Consider the following 21853-nt stretch of genomic DNA (forward strand, 5'->3'; position numbering starts at 1 on the left):
ATCTGATTCAAATGATGCATCTTCGGAAGAAGATAGCAGTGATGATGAAAAGGGTAGCAAGAAGGTTCGAGCTCTCCAGAAGGACATGATTAGAATGATAAAGGAATTTAAGAATATGCAGAAAGAGACGAAGGGAAACGAGCTATGGTGCATAGAATGCAAGACAGAAAGGGTCCTGTCTGAAGAACTAGTTTTGTGAGATCTTCCAAATTATGGGACATTCCACAAAGGAATGCCCGTTCAATATGAAGACAAGAGGGCATCAGCAAGTGCTCCTGACACAGGCAGCTTCCATGTTAGGAGGGAACAAAAACACAAACAATGATGGTGCCACTTTGGGTGGGTACAAAAATAATAGCAGAGGGCAAAACAACAATACCAGCAATAATACCAACAATAATAATGGGGGCCGCAGCCGAATTCAGTATGATGCAAACGGCTGCCCGATGGTTCAATGCCAAGTATGCAATTTGTGGGGCCACTTTGCATGAAATTGTACATTAGCAAATACACAAAAATTGTTATGCCGATGGTGTGGACCTGGAGATCATGAAGATGCCAAGTGTTTGAAATCAAGAGTGAATTTGATCAGTGTTGGCGCAGACGAAGAAGTCTTAACAATCACCCGTAAACAAGCAAAACTATACCCCGACTCAACGGAAGAAAAGAAGAGATTGAAAGAAGCACGAGCGGAAATTGAGAAAGCAACGCAGGCAGAGAAATCACAATTGAAGGACACTATTGGTACCTCAACAAGGAACTGCGCAGAATAGAACATTGTACGACAGATATTACAAATTGAAGTACTACTCAAAATAAACGATTTGCTGCTCAAAATGCCTCAACTTCGATTGACACACAAACATCGCTCCAACTGCTAAATTACCAGGAGAACACGAAAGGGAGAAGGAAAGTGGAGCAAGTACAATGGACGGAAGGGAGAAAGAAAGCGGAGCAAGTGCAACGGACCCAATGCTGTTAGCCCTCACATCTGGACGGCATCTGACGATAGTCGAGATGGGTATGTTAGGAATAGTCCTTTCAGACACAATTGTGGACGGAGGTTCAGTGGTAAATGTCCTACCAGAAGATACCTGGAAGAAGTTGGAACAGCCAACATTGTGGCCACCCACATTCCAATTACTCACTGCAGACCAACACAGGATCAAACCATTGGGAATCTTGATGGCACAACTAGTGACTATTGGAACACAGTCGTTCCTACTCGACTTCGTCGTCATCCCACTGAAGAGGAGAGGATATAACGCCATTTTTGGCCAGCGATAGCTTGTACAAGCAAGGGTTAAGCATGACTCGAAGAAGAATACACTATCAATGGAAAGTAGGGGACGATGATTCATTATTGATTTACACACAAATGGTGGGTGAAGAAGCCATAGCATTTGATTTCAAAGAAGAGGATGAAGGAAAGCAGCAATTGGAACCCAACGAGGAAGGAGTCTTACGGTTGGAAGGTGGATCAATGGATGATGATTTAGATTTGGTGAACGGCCTTTTCCACTGGCAGATGGAGGATTACGAGCTCTTTCCGAGCTGTAATATGTTAAAGGGTCAACGAAGGTGAAAAAAAAGAGGGAAATGAATGTCCGAAGGAATACAGAGAAGCGGTTACGACAAAAGCTGAAGGGAAGAACATATAGTACGAACCCAGAAAAAGGAAAGATTCCACCATATGGTACACAATAAACGGACCGCGCAGAAAGAAAATGTTATGTCAAACCACGGATATAATAGAAAGGTGTTGGCAGCAAGGAAAACACATTATATAGTCTGCACAGGAAACAAAGAGGAAGGGTTTAGGAGTGGCAGCCAATGGAATTCATGGTACCGAGTTTCGAGAACAAACTGGGTGATATGGAAAACCTGAGGGAGAGATTGTGTAACTTAAATAAACTTGATGAGCGACGATTGCAATGGGCCACGGAGGTGACACAGAACAGGTGCAAAGTGTGGCATGATAAACACCTAAAGCTAAACAAGTTCCAACCAGGACACTTGGTGTTGAAGTATGACGAACGAAACAAAATCAAACCAAGAAAGTTTAGAGTCAAATGGGTCAGGCCATACCAGATCTGCGAAGTAGGTGATAATGGAGCAATAAAGTTATGGACACTGGACGGATAGGAAATTTCGAAAACGGTGAATGGTTCCAAGTTGAAAATATATCATGCATGACCTGTTCTATTCTTAGCAAATATTGAGGAGTAGTAAAGTTTTGGAAAAAAAAAAAGAAAAAATGAAAACAAAAAATTATTAGTCACTGTACGACAACCAACTAATGACCACCATATGGTGTTTTAAGTGCCCTGTACGGTGTTTGAAATGTTTCCACCGTACAACAATCTGGCAAATGATGTTTTTCGTACGAAGCAGAGAACTTGTCACTAATACCCATTGTATGGCTAGAAGAAAATCAAAAGGTCAATAAATTTTGTGGAGTGTACGGTGGCAGGACAAAAGCAGAGAAGTAAAGATCGTACACACGGTGACAAGATGGTGTAGGCGTATCAAGGTTAGACTGTACGGTGATAAGGAGGAAGGGCGATGTCCGTACGGGGACAAGGCAAGCAAGACAAAATATGCCATACAGTGAATAACACAGGCAGAGTAAAAAACAAAAGCTGTATAGTGTACAGGGATAAAAAACCAGACAAAGATTGTACGTGCATAAGATATCAAGTTTAGTCTAGTAGACGGCAGCAAGGAGTATAATCGAAAGCCAATAGCAGGGAAATTGTAGGGGTGGGCCGTACAGTGGTAGAAAGTGGAAGTAGGGCCCGTACGAAGAACAAAACTAAAAAAGCCGTATGCAAGAGAAGTCTAATAGGAAGGATAACGTAGTATGGTATAGGAGAAAGGGAAAGTATATAATTTATTTTGCCAAACCACAACTACAGTAGGACCGTATGGGCATGCATAGGAAGAGGTCGTCATCTTGGGAGAGCTATTTTGGTTTGGGTTTTGCAGACATCTTCCGAGTAGAAGGAAGCAGTCAGAAGAGAAGGCAGAAGCAAGCAGTCAGAAGAGAAAGGAGCAAAAAAAAAAAAAGACAATAGATTGAAACAGTTCAAAATGAGTAATGTATAATACCAATGGGAAGGGAAAGACATAAAAGGTAGTAAAATGTAAGCGGTTGGTTGAAAGAGTATGGAATCAGAAGAAAATCACAAAAATGGTGTGTTCCATGCAGTTTTGTGTGGCTTTGAGAGTGCCCCAAGACCCCGCGAGGGTGCTACCCCTCGATCCCCCTGGGGGCGATGCCCCTTAGACCCCCAGTCGATTCAGTTATCAGTCATGGGAAGTGTGACTAGTTGATGAGACCTGGAGCTACTGCAGGTATAGTGTGCTAGAGGTGGAAAGATCAACAAAGCAAGCCTTCGAGAGGGGTGATACGCTTTGAGGCACTTAGAGTAGGTGTTGGACATGAAGTTGTCTTGGTGGATGCATAGAGAGCTCGAGAGGAGCTGATCATCCTGTTGAAGGCAGTGCAGCGACACTTGGCTCATGGTATCTAGGAGTTGGAAGCAGAGAAAGCAGCACAGGTGGCTATCAAGGTTAGCTTGATCAAGTCAACGCAAGGATCCCAAACCAACGGATCCATCCTACCATATGAAATGAAGACATGATATCTTATCAAGTTACCATAAGTCACCCATCCATGAAGGTATGCCATAAAGAAAAGGTGAGATCAGAATCCCACATGCCAATAAACCAACACAATTGACCTCCCAACAGTGTTGTTATAGTTCAGACTGACAACCTCAAGGATTTCAAAGATGTCAACATACCAATGCAAACCTAGGAACCCATCGCCTGTTCCATGTCCACCCAATGAACATGCCTTCATATGCTCCCTAATAATTGAATAGCTGATGTAGACCATGAAAATTCAAGAATTACAATTGAATTCCAACTAGGACAGCCACTATCCCATGTAGGATCTATGAAGAATAAATTACCAGTCAACAAATAGATCGCTGTGATTACATAAGAAATCAGTGACATAGTCAAACATGATTTATGGATATCTTCAATGCCTGTTATAGGCAACTCTTGAGTGGCTGGCCCATTACGAGTGCTGTCAATAAAATTATCATTTCCATAAATGATTTTTCTGAATTTGCCAATTTTTGCTCATTGTCATTTAAAGAGTGGTAACTGTCATGAATATGTTGAAAATGGAGCATGTCTGGAAGGGCCAATAACTAGGTTGTCTTGCCCTTTCTAGCCAACCATCATTGAATTTTTGAGACCGCTTTATGTCAGCTTCTCAAAAATGTTTAAAATCAGTCCTATAATGAAATGCATCGTAAAATTTACCATATCTAATGCTTGCATCTTGTGTGTCAATCACAAAAGATTCTATATCACTCATTTCCCTATGATTAGAGGTTGCAATGTCATGTGAAATTGAGGATTCACCACTGTTTTTAAACAACAGAAAATTAGAACCGAGTCCTTCATTTTTATCCATGCTTTTCGATGCCTCAATGTCAAGGCAAACAAACAACTCTTAGCTGCACCACTCTTTGTTTGATTGATTAGTGCCTTAAGCACAATATTTTTACCCATGTGAGTAAATTCCAACCCCATCTTGTTGAAATAATGGACATACCTCTTAAGAGACTTCAAGCATTGTACACCAAGTATCACGTTTGCCCCTTTGCCAATACTAACAACATAGTAATCATTTGTGAAAGAATAATTATCCAATGCAATAGATGATTGTGGTATTGTTCTTGTGCAACTCATTTTGGAACTATCTGCTAGCATGACATGGAATCCATCAAATTTCTCTACTTCCAGCCCCTTATTGACTACAAATATTCATCGATGAAACTATGAGTACCACCACTGTCTACCATGTATAACACTCGCTGTTCCTTGACAGTTCCTTCCAACATGAAAGGTTGATACCTAGGAACATTGAAAATAGTAGCAATGGTGCCATATGCAACTTGTGTATCTAGAACCACATCACTATTGCCCTCAGGATTTGTAGTCTCCAGAATGATCTCTGAGGTTTCCTTATGCATTCTGGTCAACTCCAAGTCAATTCCTTAAAAATGGGAATCCCTCCTAAAAAATAGGAGATTGTCTCAAATTGTCCAAAACAACTTATAAAGCCACTGCTTAGGTCCACAAAACTCTGGATGGATCCCCTATTCACTGGAATGATGTATGAGAACCTTGATATTAGGCCAACCTCTATTTACAATTGAGCTGTCTAAGGAAGGGGCATTGCATATTTTAACTTTATTTTTCTTCTAATAAATTATTAAAAAATTCTGTCTTGTAATATATTGCTCAAAATTCATGTTTTTAGTTTTGAATGTAATGTTAATTCAATGTTTTTCTTAAGTTTCTGGTAATATACTTTAACCTAAAATGGTAATTGTCAAGCACTCATCCCCACAAATACATAGTTTTTTTGTTTTAATAAACTTATTGTTAAATATTTGATATTTGATGAGAGAGTTTCAAAATTGACATATTCTGACATTTCTGATGCATTAGCATTCTTTATGATTTCTTTTTTTCATGACTTTTTCTTATAGATATCCTATTTTTAAAATTTTCTTTCATAGGAGTCTTCAAGTATGTTCTTATTTGTATACACGATGATAAGGGGCACAAAAAACTGGTAAGGTTGTTGATTCCAATTATTTTAGATTTTGATAATAAAATAGAGACAACTCATAAAATGCATGCCAATTGTTTCCAGTATAACCTAGCTATTGATAGTTTCTTGGTTGAAAATATGATTTTGAATATAATATATGTGAGTGAGTGAATTCCAAATTTAAAATCTTTGTGGAGAAGTCCACAGTTGACAATGTTTTTACTTTTTTTTATGATTTAATGACCTCGGGACATCTTTCTGCATAATTGATTATTAAGTTTGATATATTTTGAGTACAAGTGAAAATTTAAATGCTTATTTTTCTTTAGAATGATGTTTAAAACCTGAGTATTTGTCTATCTCAATTGAATTTTGAACTAAAGAAATGTGGTAAAATCTAATTTTAAAATGCTACAAGTTTAATAATCGTAGTTTATCATGATTTTTTACTAACCTTATAAAGTAGATTAATTCAATAGCCATAAAAACTTCATGATGCTAATAACCTTATGTGTGAATAACCTCGTGTGTGATTACCTCCAACAACTATGAGAAGAGGTCATGTCCATGCAATTTGAGAAGGTTTGATTATAGATATAGACATTATTGACAGATGATGGTGACTGCATAGTTGCATCCTTGTGTAATAAAACTAATAACAAGGATCAGCAACTTAATTTAAGTACAAATTGTAGTGGATAACTTAGGACTTGGGGAACCCAAAGGAATCCATGGGCATCCAAGGTTGTGGATGTCCAAAATGAGCCCCACATGCCTTTTTTTTATTTAGTTTTAAATTTAATGACTAATAAAACATGTATTGGATCATTTGATGATCATTTATTCATCTCTCAAACATTTTTCACTATTTTTACATTTTTCTATACGTGTACCATTGTTTAACATCTATACATACATAGACCATACATGATTATGAAAATGGCATGTGCTGTGAAGTTTTTTATGAGTAGAAAGACCATAAGTTGGGCTTGTTGTCAAGGCTTTGTAATAACCCCCTAGGATATTAATTCTAGATTTTTAGCACAGAAATTTAAACAAATAATTTAATGTGATTGATCCAATTTATCTAGCATATTATACTGAAATTATAAACTACCCAGCTGAAATAGAGATTCTAAAATGAATATTCCATTTAAATTTTTAGTAGAAGAACAACAAAAATATCTGATTGCAGTCACAAAACTCACAGCTAGATTGGATAACCAGAAATATGGATTTGAAGCACATATGAGACACCTGAGCAATATCTCCAACAGATGATGGGTTTCTATCGACTGCCTCCAAGCTCAAGGGTGTCCCAAAATTGCCCAAGTAATATCCTCTTTTTCGTGAATGTTGTCTTTTAGAGGATTGGTCTATTAGTGACCGTCAAAGGTTAATGAGGCTGTTCAAAGGGTCTAGTTGGCAGAGTCAGTGGCTAATCACCACTCTAGCTGTCAAGGATGTTCAAGATTGCTTTTTATTTGAGTTAGATTAACCCAGTTACTATTTTGAGAGTGTTAGGGTTACTATTTTAGACAGTTGGTAGCAATATAGAGTTTTGGTGACTTGGACAAATCTTCCTGTTTGAGACTTTACTATTTATAGTAAGTCATTGTTGAGGAGTTGCTATATTTGGTAGGGTCACTCGGATTCATGGTATGCACAATGATTAACTCATTCATCAATTGGTTCAATGTGAGAGACTTGGTATTTATAGTAAGTTCATTCTGCCCATGTTGCTATTTTTGGCAGTGCACCCAGACTTGGTAGTAGCTGACTTCACTAGTTGATTAAGTGGATTAAGTTTATTGCCTCAAGTTCTAGGTATTAATTATTAATAAATGATTATTAATAATTAATTATTATAAATTTATGATAAAAAGGTTATTAAGTGGGGCCAGTTAACTTTAAAAGTCCATTAAATGATTATAATATTAAAGGAGGCTGGAATTATTTAATGTTTTCTTGAGTCAACATGAGCTCATGATAAAAGCCAAGGTATTTAATGATTTAAATCAAAAGCAAGGGAATATTACATGAGGGGCATTTAATGAATTGAATTAAAAACAAAAAGAAGTATTTAGCATCAAATATATAAAGTACTTCATGAAGTAAATGGATCATTATGCATATGCTCTCCCTTTGATTTTGACGTGAGTTCTTTGGGAATTGGTGAGACTTTTTACTAGGCTTTTGATGCTTGGAGAACCTGATCTTCAAGGAATTTGGCATTTGAGGTGCTGAAATAAATATTGACTTTTGGTATTCGGAGTGGCTCAATTTAGAGTCATCAATTGAGCTTAGAAGGTGAAGAAATATTGAGGGTTTGTGCAAATATCTGATTCTTATTTATTGCAGACCTATGGGTCATCATTGACAGCCATTAAAGAGCAGATTGCAAGCTTTAATATTGCTGTTACAGTGATGCTACAGTACTACAGTAATCTATGAATAGCAAATGCTACACAATATTTTTGGTTTTCAAATGAAAGATACAAGGGTTTTAAGTGCAGAGTTATAAAGAGTATTTCTAGAATTGGTTGTTGCAGCCATTTGAATTATTACTAGCATTAAATATTCATTACAAGTGGATATCTACAAGTTCATACATTGTCGCCATATGTCATGTCCCTTGTTTAGCGACACAATTCCTACAGTAGATTTGCCTATCATCGACTCTCGTAGGCAAATGATTTTGGAGAGAGAGTCATCTCGTCGCTAGAAGATTGCATTTTGCTACATCCAGTAAATGGGGCCTACATGTTCTAATGTTGAAATAAGATTGCACTTTTAATTTAATAGAGTTATTTAATTTTTATAAAGTTATTTGATAATAAAAGTGCATTATAATAAGATATTATAAAAGACGATTCTGGAAGCTTCCAGTGACTTCTCAAAAAAAGTGAATAAATAGAGGACAAGAGGCACCCATTTGCACAAGCAGTTTTGTGGATTTGACTTCTATTCCAATTGGAGCAATTTGTAGTCATTGGTTTGCAAATTCTCAAATTATCTTTGGGAACGAAAACTCCCATTGATAAACAATTTTGAGGGTGTGGAATATCACCAGAATTATTGCTAATTGGAAGTGATATCGCAGTCACTTCACCAGGACAGAAATCTGTGGCCTAAGGCCAATTTTTTTGAAGACCATTACATTAGAGACTTTTAGCAATGAAGGATTCGATTAGAAACAACAGTTTAATTGAAGAAGGGAAACCAAGGCTTATAGAATGAAATTCTTCATTCCAACTCGTAGCAGCAGAAGGCAACCCGATACTCTACTTTGATAGAGCTCACGATTGAGCGCATCATTGCTAAAAATCGACGGGCTGGAGTCATATTAAATTACATGCGTCTAAGGGTTTTATCTCTCTTGACAATGGGCGGAATTCCTTTCATATCAAACTACGACTGAAGATTGTGAATTGCGCAAGTGCAGTGGTATTTAAATCATCGGCGACCATCTCCCGTCTGAAGTGTGAGGAACGCAGGCTTGAATAAAGTTGCGGGTGACAGCATAACTCTCAACAAGTGATATTGCGAGTTTTAGACTAGGCGGAAAGCGAATTGCATGAATATAGGGTGTTCAATGAATAGCTGGTAACAACTTCCGAATTCCGACTAGGCCAGTCCGCCACCCTAGCTGAAGTAATCTTGTATAGGTCTAAACGGCAGTTTGTGATAAAAATGGCTCCAGCATTCCTTCCAGACCGTGAAAGGCAAAATAGAACTGACAAACTCATGCAAATGACGATTAATGGAAATAGCAATTATCAGGTTTTTCCTTAATATTGTTTAGTTATATATTTTCAGTTCAGGCTCTGTTATTTGATTGTGATTAAAAAAGGATTTTCTATTACTTGTAATAAAATTACTTCCTGAATTTTGTTGGTACAATTATCCATTGCATTTGGTTACATCTATAACTTGGTGAATTTGCTGGAGACATTACGAATTAACGTGTTTCATGCCAAGTATTTGATGTATTGCCACAGTCCAGTATTGTTACTTTAGTGACTCATATAGTGAGGGTCATCTCAGTGGTATCAGAGCCGTGTTCTTGCCATCCTGCTGGGTAGAACATCTTATGCAACCTTATTCCAGATATTATATTCGCAGAAGAGCAACACTTAAGGGCAGAGATATGGGTGAAAGACAGTCACAAAGTCCACCTAGATTTTCCAGAGTTGATGACGATGAGACCAGAGAGTTTTACAGAATCATGACTATCGGACAACAAGAAATAGCCTAGTCACTACAAGCATTGACTACCATAATGGAGAGAGTTGTTCAGCCTAGGATTCAGGAACAAGGTAGAGGCACACCTGATCATGATAATAGAAGTGTGGCAGGCTCACAGGGTGCTCCTAGGCGCAGATCATGGATAGCAAATAGGCCTACTCGTCCCACCTTCCTAAGGGAGGAGGCTCAGGAGATAGAAGATGATTTGCTGGATGATCTCAGAGCTGCTACTGCAGAATGGTAGGCATTACCACCACATGTGCGTGAACTATTGAATTTGATCGCTATCTGAACCAGAGGAGAGAGCATATGAGGAGTAGCCATCAGAATAGGAGGCCTAGAGGAGGTCATGATAGCGAGTTGCAGCGAGCTGCCAGCAAACTCACTTTACCATCATTTGATGGTAGTGGTCAGATGATAGCGCAGGCATGGATTCATAAGTTAAACACCTTCCTAGCATTAAGGCCTATGTCTGAGATAGATGCCATCAGGTACGCCACCTTGCATTTGGAAGGCGCAGCTCATGATTGGTGGTCACATGGGATGGTTACTTTGCAGCACAATTAGGTGACATCCTACCAAGACTTTGTGGATAGATTGGTTGAGCGTTTTGATAAGAAGGATCTAGAGATTTATTTTCGCGACCTCGCACAGTTGAGACAGTCAGGCAATTTGGAGGTTTATATTAGTGAACTCCAGAGGTTTTCAGTTATGGTACAGGATGTGTCTGAGAGACGGTTGGTTATCTTATTCACAGAAGGATTGTCTGAACCCCTCAAGGGGTGGATTAAGGCATTTGATCCACCAACACTTCAGGAAGCGATGAGGAAAGCACGGAGTATGGAGCTTACAGCACCTGCTAGCAGGTTCACTTCCAGAAGTACTACTTCTTTTAGAGACAATAAGAAGTTTGATAAGAATAAAGGAAAGAACGTTGATACCAAAGGAAAATCTACTACACCCCTGGATGCGGAAGCATTAAACGACTTGCGCAGGAAGAAACTATGCTTCTATTGCAAAGGCCCATATGACAGGGACCATGATTGTCCTTTGAGACCTAAGGGAAAGGCAAATAGAGTTATGTGGGCATATTACGAAGGGTCAGATTCCGACAGTACAGCAAATGAGGATGATCACAGTGATTCAGAGCCTGAGGGAGAAACAGGAAATTTAGAGCAAAAAGAGAAACCTGAGTTACATTTACAGCAGGGGCGTTTGTCTAGTATTGAGCAGGAGGGATCCTTTAGGTTATGTTGTGTTTTAGCAGGACAGAAGGTGATCACATTGGCTGATACAGGTGCTACGCACAACTTCATTGATGCTCGTCTGGTGGAGCGCCGCAGTATCAAGACAGAAGAGTTTGAGGGTCTCCGAGTACAGGTTGCTGATGGTTACACTCTTAAGTGTAACAAGATGGTTAGAGACATGCCTTTACGTCTGAATAATTATGAGTTTAAAGCAGATTACCATGTGGTCAATATGGGCGACTTGGATATCATTTTGGGTATGACATGGTTACGTTTATTGGGTGAAGTCACTTTCCGCCTCAAGGACATGGAGATCAAGTTTGAGGTAGATGGGAAGCAGCATGTGTTGAGAGCTATTAGGAATAGTGACATCCGAACTATTTCTCTCAGGCGATTGGAAAGATTGGTGAGGCATAATGATATTGAATGGGCAGCCATGTGTACTCTCATGCCCACAAAGGAGGAACAACAAAAGACAGAATATCATCCAGACATCCAGATATTGAGGGAAAAGTATAGTAAGGTATTCAACGATATTCCACCTGGTACACCACCTGATAGAGGGATTGAGCATATCATCGAATTAGAAGACGGTGCTAAACCAGTTCTGATTACTCCATACAGGCATCCAAAGCGGCTCAAAGATGAAATAGAAAAAACCATCAAGGAACTTCTTGCAATGGGACACATTAGACCTAGTAAGTCTCCTTTTGCTTCTTCAATAGTTTTGATAAAGAAGAAAGATGGTTCTCTTCAGATGTGCATTGATTACAGAGTGCTGAATAAGAAAACCATTAAGAATAGATATCCTATTCCACGGATTGATGAGCTGATAGATGAACTACATGGGGCATGCTACTTTAGTAAGATAGACTTGAGATCCGGTTACCACCAGATTAGAGTCAGAGAACAGGACATAGAGAAGACTGCCTTCAGATGTCATTGTGGGCATTTTGAATTTGTCGTGATGCCATTTGGGTTGACCAATGCACCAGCTACTTTCCAATCCACCATGAATAAGGTCTTCCATCATCAGCTGAGGAAGTTTGTGTTGGTTTTCTTTGATGATATCTTGGTATACAGTCGGACATGGCGTGAGCATATGGAGCATTTAGAGACAGTATTGAATACCTTGCAGGAAGAGTCCTTGTATGCCAAAGAGTCCAAATGTGATTTGGGCATGACTGAGTTATTATACTTAGGTCCTATTATCAGTAGCGAAGGAGTATGGATGGATCCTGATAAGATTCGTGCTATTGTGGAGTGGCCTATTCCTGAGAACTTGACCCAGCTGAGAGGATTCCTTGGTCTATGTGGTTTCTATCGTAGATTTGTTTGTGGATATTCGCGACACGTGGCCCCTATGACAGATTTGCTAAAAAAGGGAGCTTTTGTTTGGACTTCAAAGGCACAGGCTTGTTTTGACAGATTTAAGGAGATCATGACCTCATGTCCGGTACTAGCATTGCCCGATTTCTCGAAGCCATTTGAACTTCAGTGTGACGCCTCAAGAGATGGTATTGGGGCTGTTCTGATGTAGGACAAACACCCTATTGCATATGAGAGCAGAAAACTCCGTGGGCCAGAGAGATCATTCAGCATTTACGACAAGGAGATGTTAGCTATCATGCACGCATTAGCTAAATTCAGGCAGTATCTAGTAGGAGGTAAGTTTTGTATTAAAACTGACCACAACAGTTTGAGACATTTCCTTGGACAGAGAGATCTCAATGATAGATAGCAGAAATGGGTGAGTAAGCTGCAGGCCTACGACTTTGATATAACATACGTTAGGGGGACTCAGAATGTGGTAGCAGACGCTTTGTCACGCAGGCCACATCTTAGTGCGATGATTGAGATCTCTGAGGATTGGAAGCATTTGATTGTTGCAGAGGATGCTAGAGACTCTTGGGCATCTGGGATAGTTAATGGGACAATTGTTGATACTAGGTATTCACTTGTGGATGACTTGCGGATGACTTGATCATTTACAAGAGCAGGATCCTTTTAGTCCCAGGATCGAAGGTGAAGCGGTCTATTATGAGGGCTCTTCATGATTCACCCATAGCTGGTCATCCCAGGTACTTTAAAACATATAGATAGGTGCGAGAACGGTTTACATCTCCAGTTTTTATAATAAAGGCTTGAGGATCTCTAGGTAGAAATTGTTAATGAAAAACATTGTGTGTGTGTGTATGTGTGTGTAATGCTCAATAAGAATCATTGCAACTCTACTTCATTTCTTGAATATTTTTTATTTGCAATGTTATTATTCCTTGCTTGGCAATCTATTTGAAAAAGTTCATATACTATCACAATTTCAAAACAAATAAATATCAATTGCATAGGAAATTAATGGTTTGGCAGAGTTAGAAACTATTGGGCTCTTATAGTGGTATCAGATTGGTTCCCTGCCAGAAACTTTTATTATTGACCATGCAGATAATAAATGATGAGATGACCCTTTCTATAAAGGTCACCCAAACTGACTTTAAGCAACTCGTCAAACACTTTAGTATGCAACCGTAAATGCGTGAAGATAGAATGTTTTAAAACAATTCACCAAGTAAACGGATGAAACAAATGCAGTAGATACCAACAATATTCAGGAAAATTTATTGTTATTAGCATTCAGAGACTGATCTGTACAAACTCTAGTGGAAATAGCAATTTTTGTACTATCTCAATTAAAGGTAACAGCGTTTGAGCATATACAGTTCTGAACTTAATTCTAAAACAATGAAACAACATCAAGAACTTGGAATTTGCATCCATGAATTGTCATATGCATGATGTTTTTAAAATGGCACCTCTTCCTGCCGGTCTGCAACCCTGCTGGTGTAAATCGTTGAATGGTGGCTTAGGTCTGCTCCTGTCTGGGCATTACAACACTGTCGTACCTGTACGGCTCTGGTACGATTTTTTTAAATAATTTCTCAGCTCTCCAAACAGTGCCAAAACTGATATGTGGTGAATCGCCGACTGTGAATTAAATAGCCCCCTAAAAATATCGAAGGCAATTCTGAATAGTTTGTGAAGTGGAGACAATTTTGTGACCTGTGCCTTGGTATGGCTTTGACATGTACGGCCCTGTTCAACAAATAATTGGCTGTGTGTTGGATGCTTTATTTGGTAAAATTTGAGACGCCTTAGGGTAATGTATAACCCTTTCCGAGCAAAAATTCAGACTCCCATGCGGAGTAAAGTTATAAGCAAAACATGAGTTCAGACTTGATCATAATCTCATCCGAAAATGCAAAGATTTTCTCCTGAGCTTGGCCAATTGATCCTGTAAGAAGATGATAAACTCCGAACCCTTGCAAAAACTCAAATCCTCAAAACCACTTCTCAGAATAATCCTTCATGAAATGGTTGAATACCATCTCCAATGAGCAACCCTTCAGAAGATATCTCACTTCCTCAGTTATGCAGATCCAAGGGAGTTTTCGTTCCCAAAGACCTAATGGAAATTTGCAGACCAAAGACCACAAATTGCTTCAATATAATAAGTAGTAGAATCCACAAAATCGCTTGTCCAAATGGGTGCCTACCGCCCTCTATTTATTCATCTTTTTAAGAAGGCACTAGGAACTTCTAGAAACATCTTTTTATAAAGTCTTATTATAATGCACTTTATTAATGAATAACTTTATAAAATTAATTAAATAACTTTATAAAATTAAAAGTGCAATCTCAATTCAAAATTAGAACATGTAGGCTCCAACTTACTAGATATAGGCTCAAATATAACACTCCGAGAGCAATATGCAGTCAACTGGCACAGGATGACTCTCTCACCAAAATCATTTGCCTACGAGAGTCAATGATAGGCAAATCTACTGTAGAAATCATGTCATTGGAAAGGGGACATGACAATCCGCCCTTCCTGAAATTGCTTGTCCTCAAGCAATCTCAAGGCTGGATGCTGTAGAATTGTTTCATTTTCCCAAGTGGCATCTTCAACTGGTAGATCTTTCCATTTAACCAAATACTCTCTGATCACCCTTCTGTGGAGCTGCTTTTTCCTGCTATCCAAAATGAATTCCAGCACTAAGATCAATTTCCCTTCATCATCCAAGGGAGGTAATACCGTAGAAGGTACCACATTCTGTCCCAACGCCTTTTTGAGGCACGACACATGGAATACATTTTACACTTTGCTATATCTGCTGGAAGCTCAAGCTCATAAGCCAACTCCCCTATACGCCTAGTGATCCTGAAAGGCCCATAATACCTAGGCTTAAGCTTCTCTGATCCACTCTTTTTAAGAGTAGATTGTTGAAATGGTTGAAGCATGACGTAAACCATGTCGCCAACTTCGAAGCTCCTCTCTGTCCTTTTTTGATCTGCATACTGCTTATACTGATTCTGCGCCTTGGCTATGTTATCCCGGAGAGCATCAACAATGTCCTTACTTTCTTGAATCAAACTCCCGGCATGTGGAACCAGAACATCACCCATCAGCAAGTCGATAAAGCTCGGTGCATCATACCCATATAAAGCTCGGAAAGGTGTCATCTGAATAGACATGTGAAAGGTGGTATTATAACAATATTCACACGAATAAATCCATCTCACCCATGCCTCCTGCTGATCAGCCACGTAATTTCTCAAGTAGCCTTCCACCCACTTGTTGACTATTTCCGTCTTTCCATCAGTCTGCGGGTGGTAACTAGTACTGGGTGTGAGCTCAGTGCCACATAATCGGAACACCTCTTGCCAAAAATGACTCAAGAATCTACTATCTCTGTCGCTCACAATATTTCGGGGTATCCCATGTAGTTTGAAAATCTCTCTAAAGAATACCTCAGCTACCTGTACTGCTGTGTGAGTAGTAGTGATGGGAAAGAAGTGTGCATACTTCGTCAGTCTATCCACCACCACATAAATGCAATCGCGTCCTTGGGCCTTAGGCAAACCTGTAATGAAGTCCATGGATATGCATTCCCACTTCCGATCCGGAATGGGAAGTGGCTGTAGGAGTCTTGCTGGGAAGCTGTGCTCTTGCTTATTCTGCTGACAAACAGGACACTCACGAACATACTGCAATACATCTGTCTTGAGTCCTTTCCATGTGAACCGTTCTCGCACTTGTCTATATGTTTTAAAGTACCCGGGATGACTAGCTATAGGCGAATCATGAAGAGCCCTCATAATAGACCGCTTCACCTTCGATCCTGAGACTAAAAATATCCTGTTCTTGTAAATAATCAATTCATCCAAAAGTGTATACCTGGTATCAACAATTGTCCCATCAACTATTCCAGATGCCCAGGAGTCTCTAGCATACTCTGCAACAATCAAATGCTTCCAATCCTCAGAGATCTCAACCATCGCACTAAGATGTGGCCTACGTGACAAGGCGTCTGCTACCACATTCTGAGTTCCCCTCACGTATGATATATCAAAGTCGTAAGCTTGCAGCTTACTCACCCATTTTTGCTGTCTATCATTGAGATCTCTCTGACCAAGGAAATGTCTCAAACTGTTGTGGTCGGTTTTAATACAAAACTTACCACCTACTAGATACTGCCTGAATTTAGCCAATGCGTGCATGATAGCTAACATCTCCTTATCGTAAATGCTGAATGATCTCTCTGGCCCACGGAGTTTCCTGCTCTCATATGCAATAGGGTGTTTGTCCTGCATCAAAACAGCCCCAATACCATCTCCTGATGCGTCACACTGAAGCTCAAATGGCTTCGAAAAATCGGGCAATGCTAATACCGGACATGAAGTCATGATCTCCTTAAATCTGTCAAAACAAGCCTGTGCCTTTGATGTCCAAACAAAGGCTCCCTTTTTTAGCAAATCTGTCATAGGAGCCGCATGTTGTGAATATCCGCAAACAAATCTGCGATAGAAGCCACATAAACCAAGGAATCCTCTCAGCTGGGTCAGGTTCTCAGGAATAGGCCACTCCACCATAGCACGGATCTTATCAGGATCCATCCGTACTCCTCTACTGATAATATGACCCAAGTATAATAATTCAGTCATACCCAAATCACATTTGGACTCTTTGGCATTAAAGGATTCTGCCTGCAAGGTATTCAATACTGTCTCCAAGTGCTCCATATGCTCATGTCATGTCCGACTGTATACTAAGATATCATAAAAAAAAACCAACACAAACTTCCTCAACTGATGATGGAAGACCTTATTCATGGTGGACTGGAAAGTAGCTGGTGCATTGGTCAACCCGAATGGCATGACCACAAACTCAAAATGCCCACAATGACATCTGAATGCAGTCTTCTCTATGTCCTGTTCTCTGACTCTAATTTGATGGTAGCCAGATCTCAAATCAATCTTACTACAGTAGCATGCCCCATGTAGTTCATCTATCAGCTCATCAATCCGCAGAATAGGATATCTATTCTTAATGGTTTTCTTATTTAGCACCCTGTAATCTATGCACATCCGTAGTGAACCATCTTTCTTCTTTACCAAAACTACTAAAGAAGCAAAAGAAGACTTACTAGGTCTAATGTGTCCCATTGCGAGAAGCTCCTTGATGGTTTTCTCTATTTCATCCTTGAGCCTCTTTGGATGCCTATATGGAGTAATCATAATTGGTTTAGCACCTTCTTCTAACTCAATGATGTGCTCAATCCTTCTATCAGGTGGTGTACTAGGTGGAATATCGCTGAATACCTTATTATACTTCTTTCTCAATATTTGGATGTCTGGATGATATTCTGTCTTTTGTTGTTCCTCCTTTGTGGGCATGAGAGTACACATGGCCGCCCATTCCATATCGTTATGCCGCACTAATCTTTCCAATCGCCTAAAAGAAATGGTTCGGATGTCACTATTCCGAATAGCTCTCAACACATGCTGTTTCCCATTTACCTCAAACTTGATCTCCATGTCTTGGAGTCTGAAAGTGACCTCACCCAATAAACGTAACGATGTCATACCCAAAAAGATATCCAAGTCTCCCATATTGACCACATGGTAATCTGCTTTGAACTCATATTTATTCAAGCGTAAAGGCATGTCTCTAACCATCCTGTTACACTTAAGAGTGTAACCATTAGCAACCTGTACTCGGAGACCCTCGAATTCATCTGTCTTAATACCACGGCGCTCAACCAGACGTGCATCAATGAAGTTGTGTGTAGCACCTGTATCAACCAATGTGATCACCTTCTGTCCTGCTAGAACTCCACGTGACCTAAAGGATCCCTGTTGCTGAATACTAGACAAACATCCCTGCTGTAAATGTAACTTAGGTTCCTCTTTTTGCTCTGAAACCCCTGTCTCTCCCTCAGGCTCTGTATCACTGTGATCATCCTCCTGTGTTGTACTGTCAAAATCTTATCCTTCATAATACGCCCACATAACTCTATTGGCTTTTCCCTTAGGTCTCAAAGGACAATCATGGTCCCTGTCATATGGGCCTTTGCAATAGAAGCATAGCTTCTTCCTGCGCAAGTCATTCAGTGCCTCTGCATCCAAGGGTGTAGTGGATTTACCCCTAGTATCAACGCTCTTCCCTTTATTCTTATCAAACTTCTTATTATCTCTGAAAGAAGTAGTACTCTTGGAAGTGAACCTGCTAGAAGGTGTTGTAAGCTCCATACTCCGTGCTTTCCTCATAGCCTCCTGAAGTGTTGTTGGGTTAAATGCCTTAATCCAACCCTTGAGGGGTTCAGACAATCCCTCTGTGAACAAGATAACCAACCGTCTCTCAGACACATCTTGCACCATAACTGACAACCTCTGAAATTCACTAATATAAACCTCCAAACTGCCTGACTGTCTCAACTGTGCGAGGTCACGAAAATAGGTCTCTGGATCCTTCCTATCAAAACGCTCAACCAATCTATCCACAAAGTCCTGGTAAGATGTCACCTGGTTGTGCTGCAAAGTAACCATCCCGTGTGACCACCAGTCATGAGCTACACCTTCCAAATGCAAGGTGGTGTATCTGATGGCATCTATCTCTGACATAGGCCTCAATGCTAGGAAAGTATCCAACTTATGAATCCATGCCTGTGCTGTCATCTGTCCACTACCATCAAAAGATGGTAAAGTGAGTTTACTAGCAACTTGCTGCAACTCATTATCGTGACTTCCTCTAGGCCTCCTGTTCTGCCGGCTACTCCTCATATGCTATCTCCTCTAGTTCAGGTAGCGATCAAAGTTCAGTAACTCACGCACATGGGGTGTTAATGCCTGCCATTCTGCAGTAGCAGCTCTGAGATCATCCTGAAAATCCTCCGACAAGTCATCTTCTATCTCCTGAGCTTCCTCCCTAAGGAAAGTGGGACGAGTAGGCCTATTTGCTGTCCATGATCTACGCCTAGGAGCACCCTGTGAGCCTGCCACACTTCTATTATCATGATCAGGCGTACTTCTACGATGTTCCTGAATCTTGGGCGAAACAACTCTCTCCATTATGGTAGTCAATGCTTGTAATGACTGGGCTATTTCTTGTTGTTTGGTAGGCATGATTTTGTAGAACTCTCTGGTCTCATCTTCATCAATTCTGGGAAATCTAGGTGGGCTCTGTGACTGTCTCTCACTCATATCTCTGAATTCCTGTTCACCCTTAAGTGTTGCTCTTCTGCGTATATAATACCTGGGATAAGGTTGCATAAGATGTTTTACCCAACAAGATGGCAAGAACACTGCTCTGATACCACTGAGATGACCCTTTCTATAAAGGTCACCCAAACTGACTTTAAGCAATTCGTCAAACACTTAGTATGCAACCGTGAATGCGTGAAGATAGAATGTTTTAAAACAATTCACCAAGTAAACGGATGAAACAAAAGCAATAGATACCAACAATATTCAGGAAAATTTATTGTTATTAGCATTCAGAGACTGATCTGTACAAACTCTAGTGGAAATAGCAATTTTTGTACTATCTCAATTAAAGGTAACAACGTTTGAGCATATACAGTTCTGAACTTAGTTCTAAAACAATGAAACAACATCAAGAACCTGGAATTTGCATCCATGAATTGTCATATGCATGATGTTTTTAAAATGACACCTCTTCCTGCCGGTCTGCAACCCTGCTGGTGTAAATCGTTGAATGGTGGCTCAGGTCTGCTCCTGTCTGGGCATTACAGCACTGCCGTACCTGTACGGCTCTAGTACGATTTTTTTTATTAATTTCTCAGCTCTCCAAACAGTGCCAAAACTGATATGTGGTGAATCGCCTAGTGTGAATTAAATAGCCCCCTAAAAATATCAAAGGCAATTCTGAACAGTTTGTGAAGTGGAGACAATTTTGTGACCTGTGCCTTGGTACGGCTCTGACATGTACGGCCCTGTTCAACAAATAATTGGCTGTGTATTGGATGCTTTATTTGGTAAAATTTGAGACGCCTTAGGGTAATGTATAACCCTTCCGGAGAAAAAATTCAGACTCCCATGCTAAGTAAAGTTATAAGCAAAATATGAGTTCAGACCTGATCATAATCTCATCCGAAAATGCACAGATTTTCTCCTGAGCTTGGCCAATTGATCCTGTAAGAAGATGATGAACTCCGAACCCTTGCAAAAACTCAAATCCTCAAAACCACTTCTCAGAATAATCCTTCATGAAATGGTTGAATACCATCTCCAATGAGCAACCCTTCAGAAGATATCTCACTTCCTCAGTTATGCAGATCCAAGGGAGTTTTCATTCCCAAAGACCTAATGGAAATTTGGAGACCAAAGACCACAAATTGCTCCAATATAATAAGTAGTAGAATCCACAAAATCGCCTGTCCAAATGGGTGCCTACCGCCCTCTATTTATTCATCTTTTTAAGAAGGCACTAGGAACTTCTAGAAACATCTTTTTATAAAGTCTTATTATAATGCACTTTATTAATGAATAACTTTATAAAATTAATTAAATAACTTTATAAAATTAAAAGTGCAATCTCAATTCAAAATTAGAACATGTAGGCCCCAACTTACTAGATATAGGCTCAAATATAACACTCCGAGAGCAATATGCAGTCAACTGGCACAGGATGACTCTCTCACCAAAATCATTTGCCTACGAGAGTCAATGATAGGCAAATCTACTGTAGAAATCATGTCACTGGAAAGGGGACATGACAAATGAGTGATCAACTTTCTTGCAATTATATCAATCATGGAAATACTTAGGAGGTTAATTAAATAGAGAAATCAAATAAAGGTTACACCACAGGATATAATGGATAATAGAAAGGATGCAGTGTTTAGCATGTTTGAGCACTATAACGCTCTTCCTCAAAATGTTAAGAAAGATTTATCTTTCTACTATTTTATGAACTTTCATCCAAAGCTATGTAGTATGACTGGTTCAACGAAGAAACGATATCTCAAGATTGCTTGCGACTTATTTGTAATAAGGGTTAGTTTGCAAGATAATAGTCAAAGTGTTTGGAGGTAGGAGGGTGAGATTTGAGGAAGAAGTGGGCACTCACAGGTATGACTTTTATGAGATTAGTCATATTGCTAAGCCTCATGAGATAGAAGTCATTCCATGTATGGAAGATAGTTGCATGGAGTTACCCAATGTTGACACCAAAGATTTGGCTGTTAGAAACAACTTATGTGATGCAGATCAGGGCCACAATAAATCTGATTTTTCAAATCAGACATAGGAAAATAAAATTACAAAACTTAGTGTTTGGTTATAGGTCCTAGAATCAAGTTTTCGATGGACATGCAACTACCTTGGCAAAAGTGAGTGAAGATATTGTCATATCAGC

At 39.6% G+C, this 21853-nt stretch overlaps 1 protein-coding gene across 4 annotated transcripts in view; it reads left to right on the plus strand.

Annotated features, from left to right (window-relative positions):
- The window catches only part of LOC149557367 (uncharacterized), a 321202-nt gene that overhangs the window by 192085 nt on the left and 107264 nt on the right, over positions 1–21853 (plus strand). For 2 of the 4 annotated variants that reach the window (XM_089832039.1, XM_089832040.1), the window contains exon 11: positions 5610–5665. The exons of the other annotated variants lie outside the window; for them this stretch is intronic. In XM_089832039.1, coding sequence (XP_089688165.1) covers positions 5610–5665 — 56 coding nt within the window. The remainder of the gene's footprint in view (positions 1–5609; positions 5666–21853) is intronic. 4 annotated transcript variants of the gene reach the window in all.

Source organism: Cupressus sempervirens, chromosome 5, assembly GCF_028749045.1.
Source record: "Cupressus sempervirens isolate cs-2001-9-10 chromosome 5, ASM2874904v1, whole genome shotgun sequence".
In the NCBI taxonomy this organism is placed as follows: Eukaryota; Viridiplantae; Streptophyta; class Pinopsida; order Cupressales; family Cupressaceae; genus Cupressus; species Cupressus sempervirens.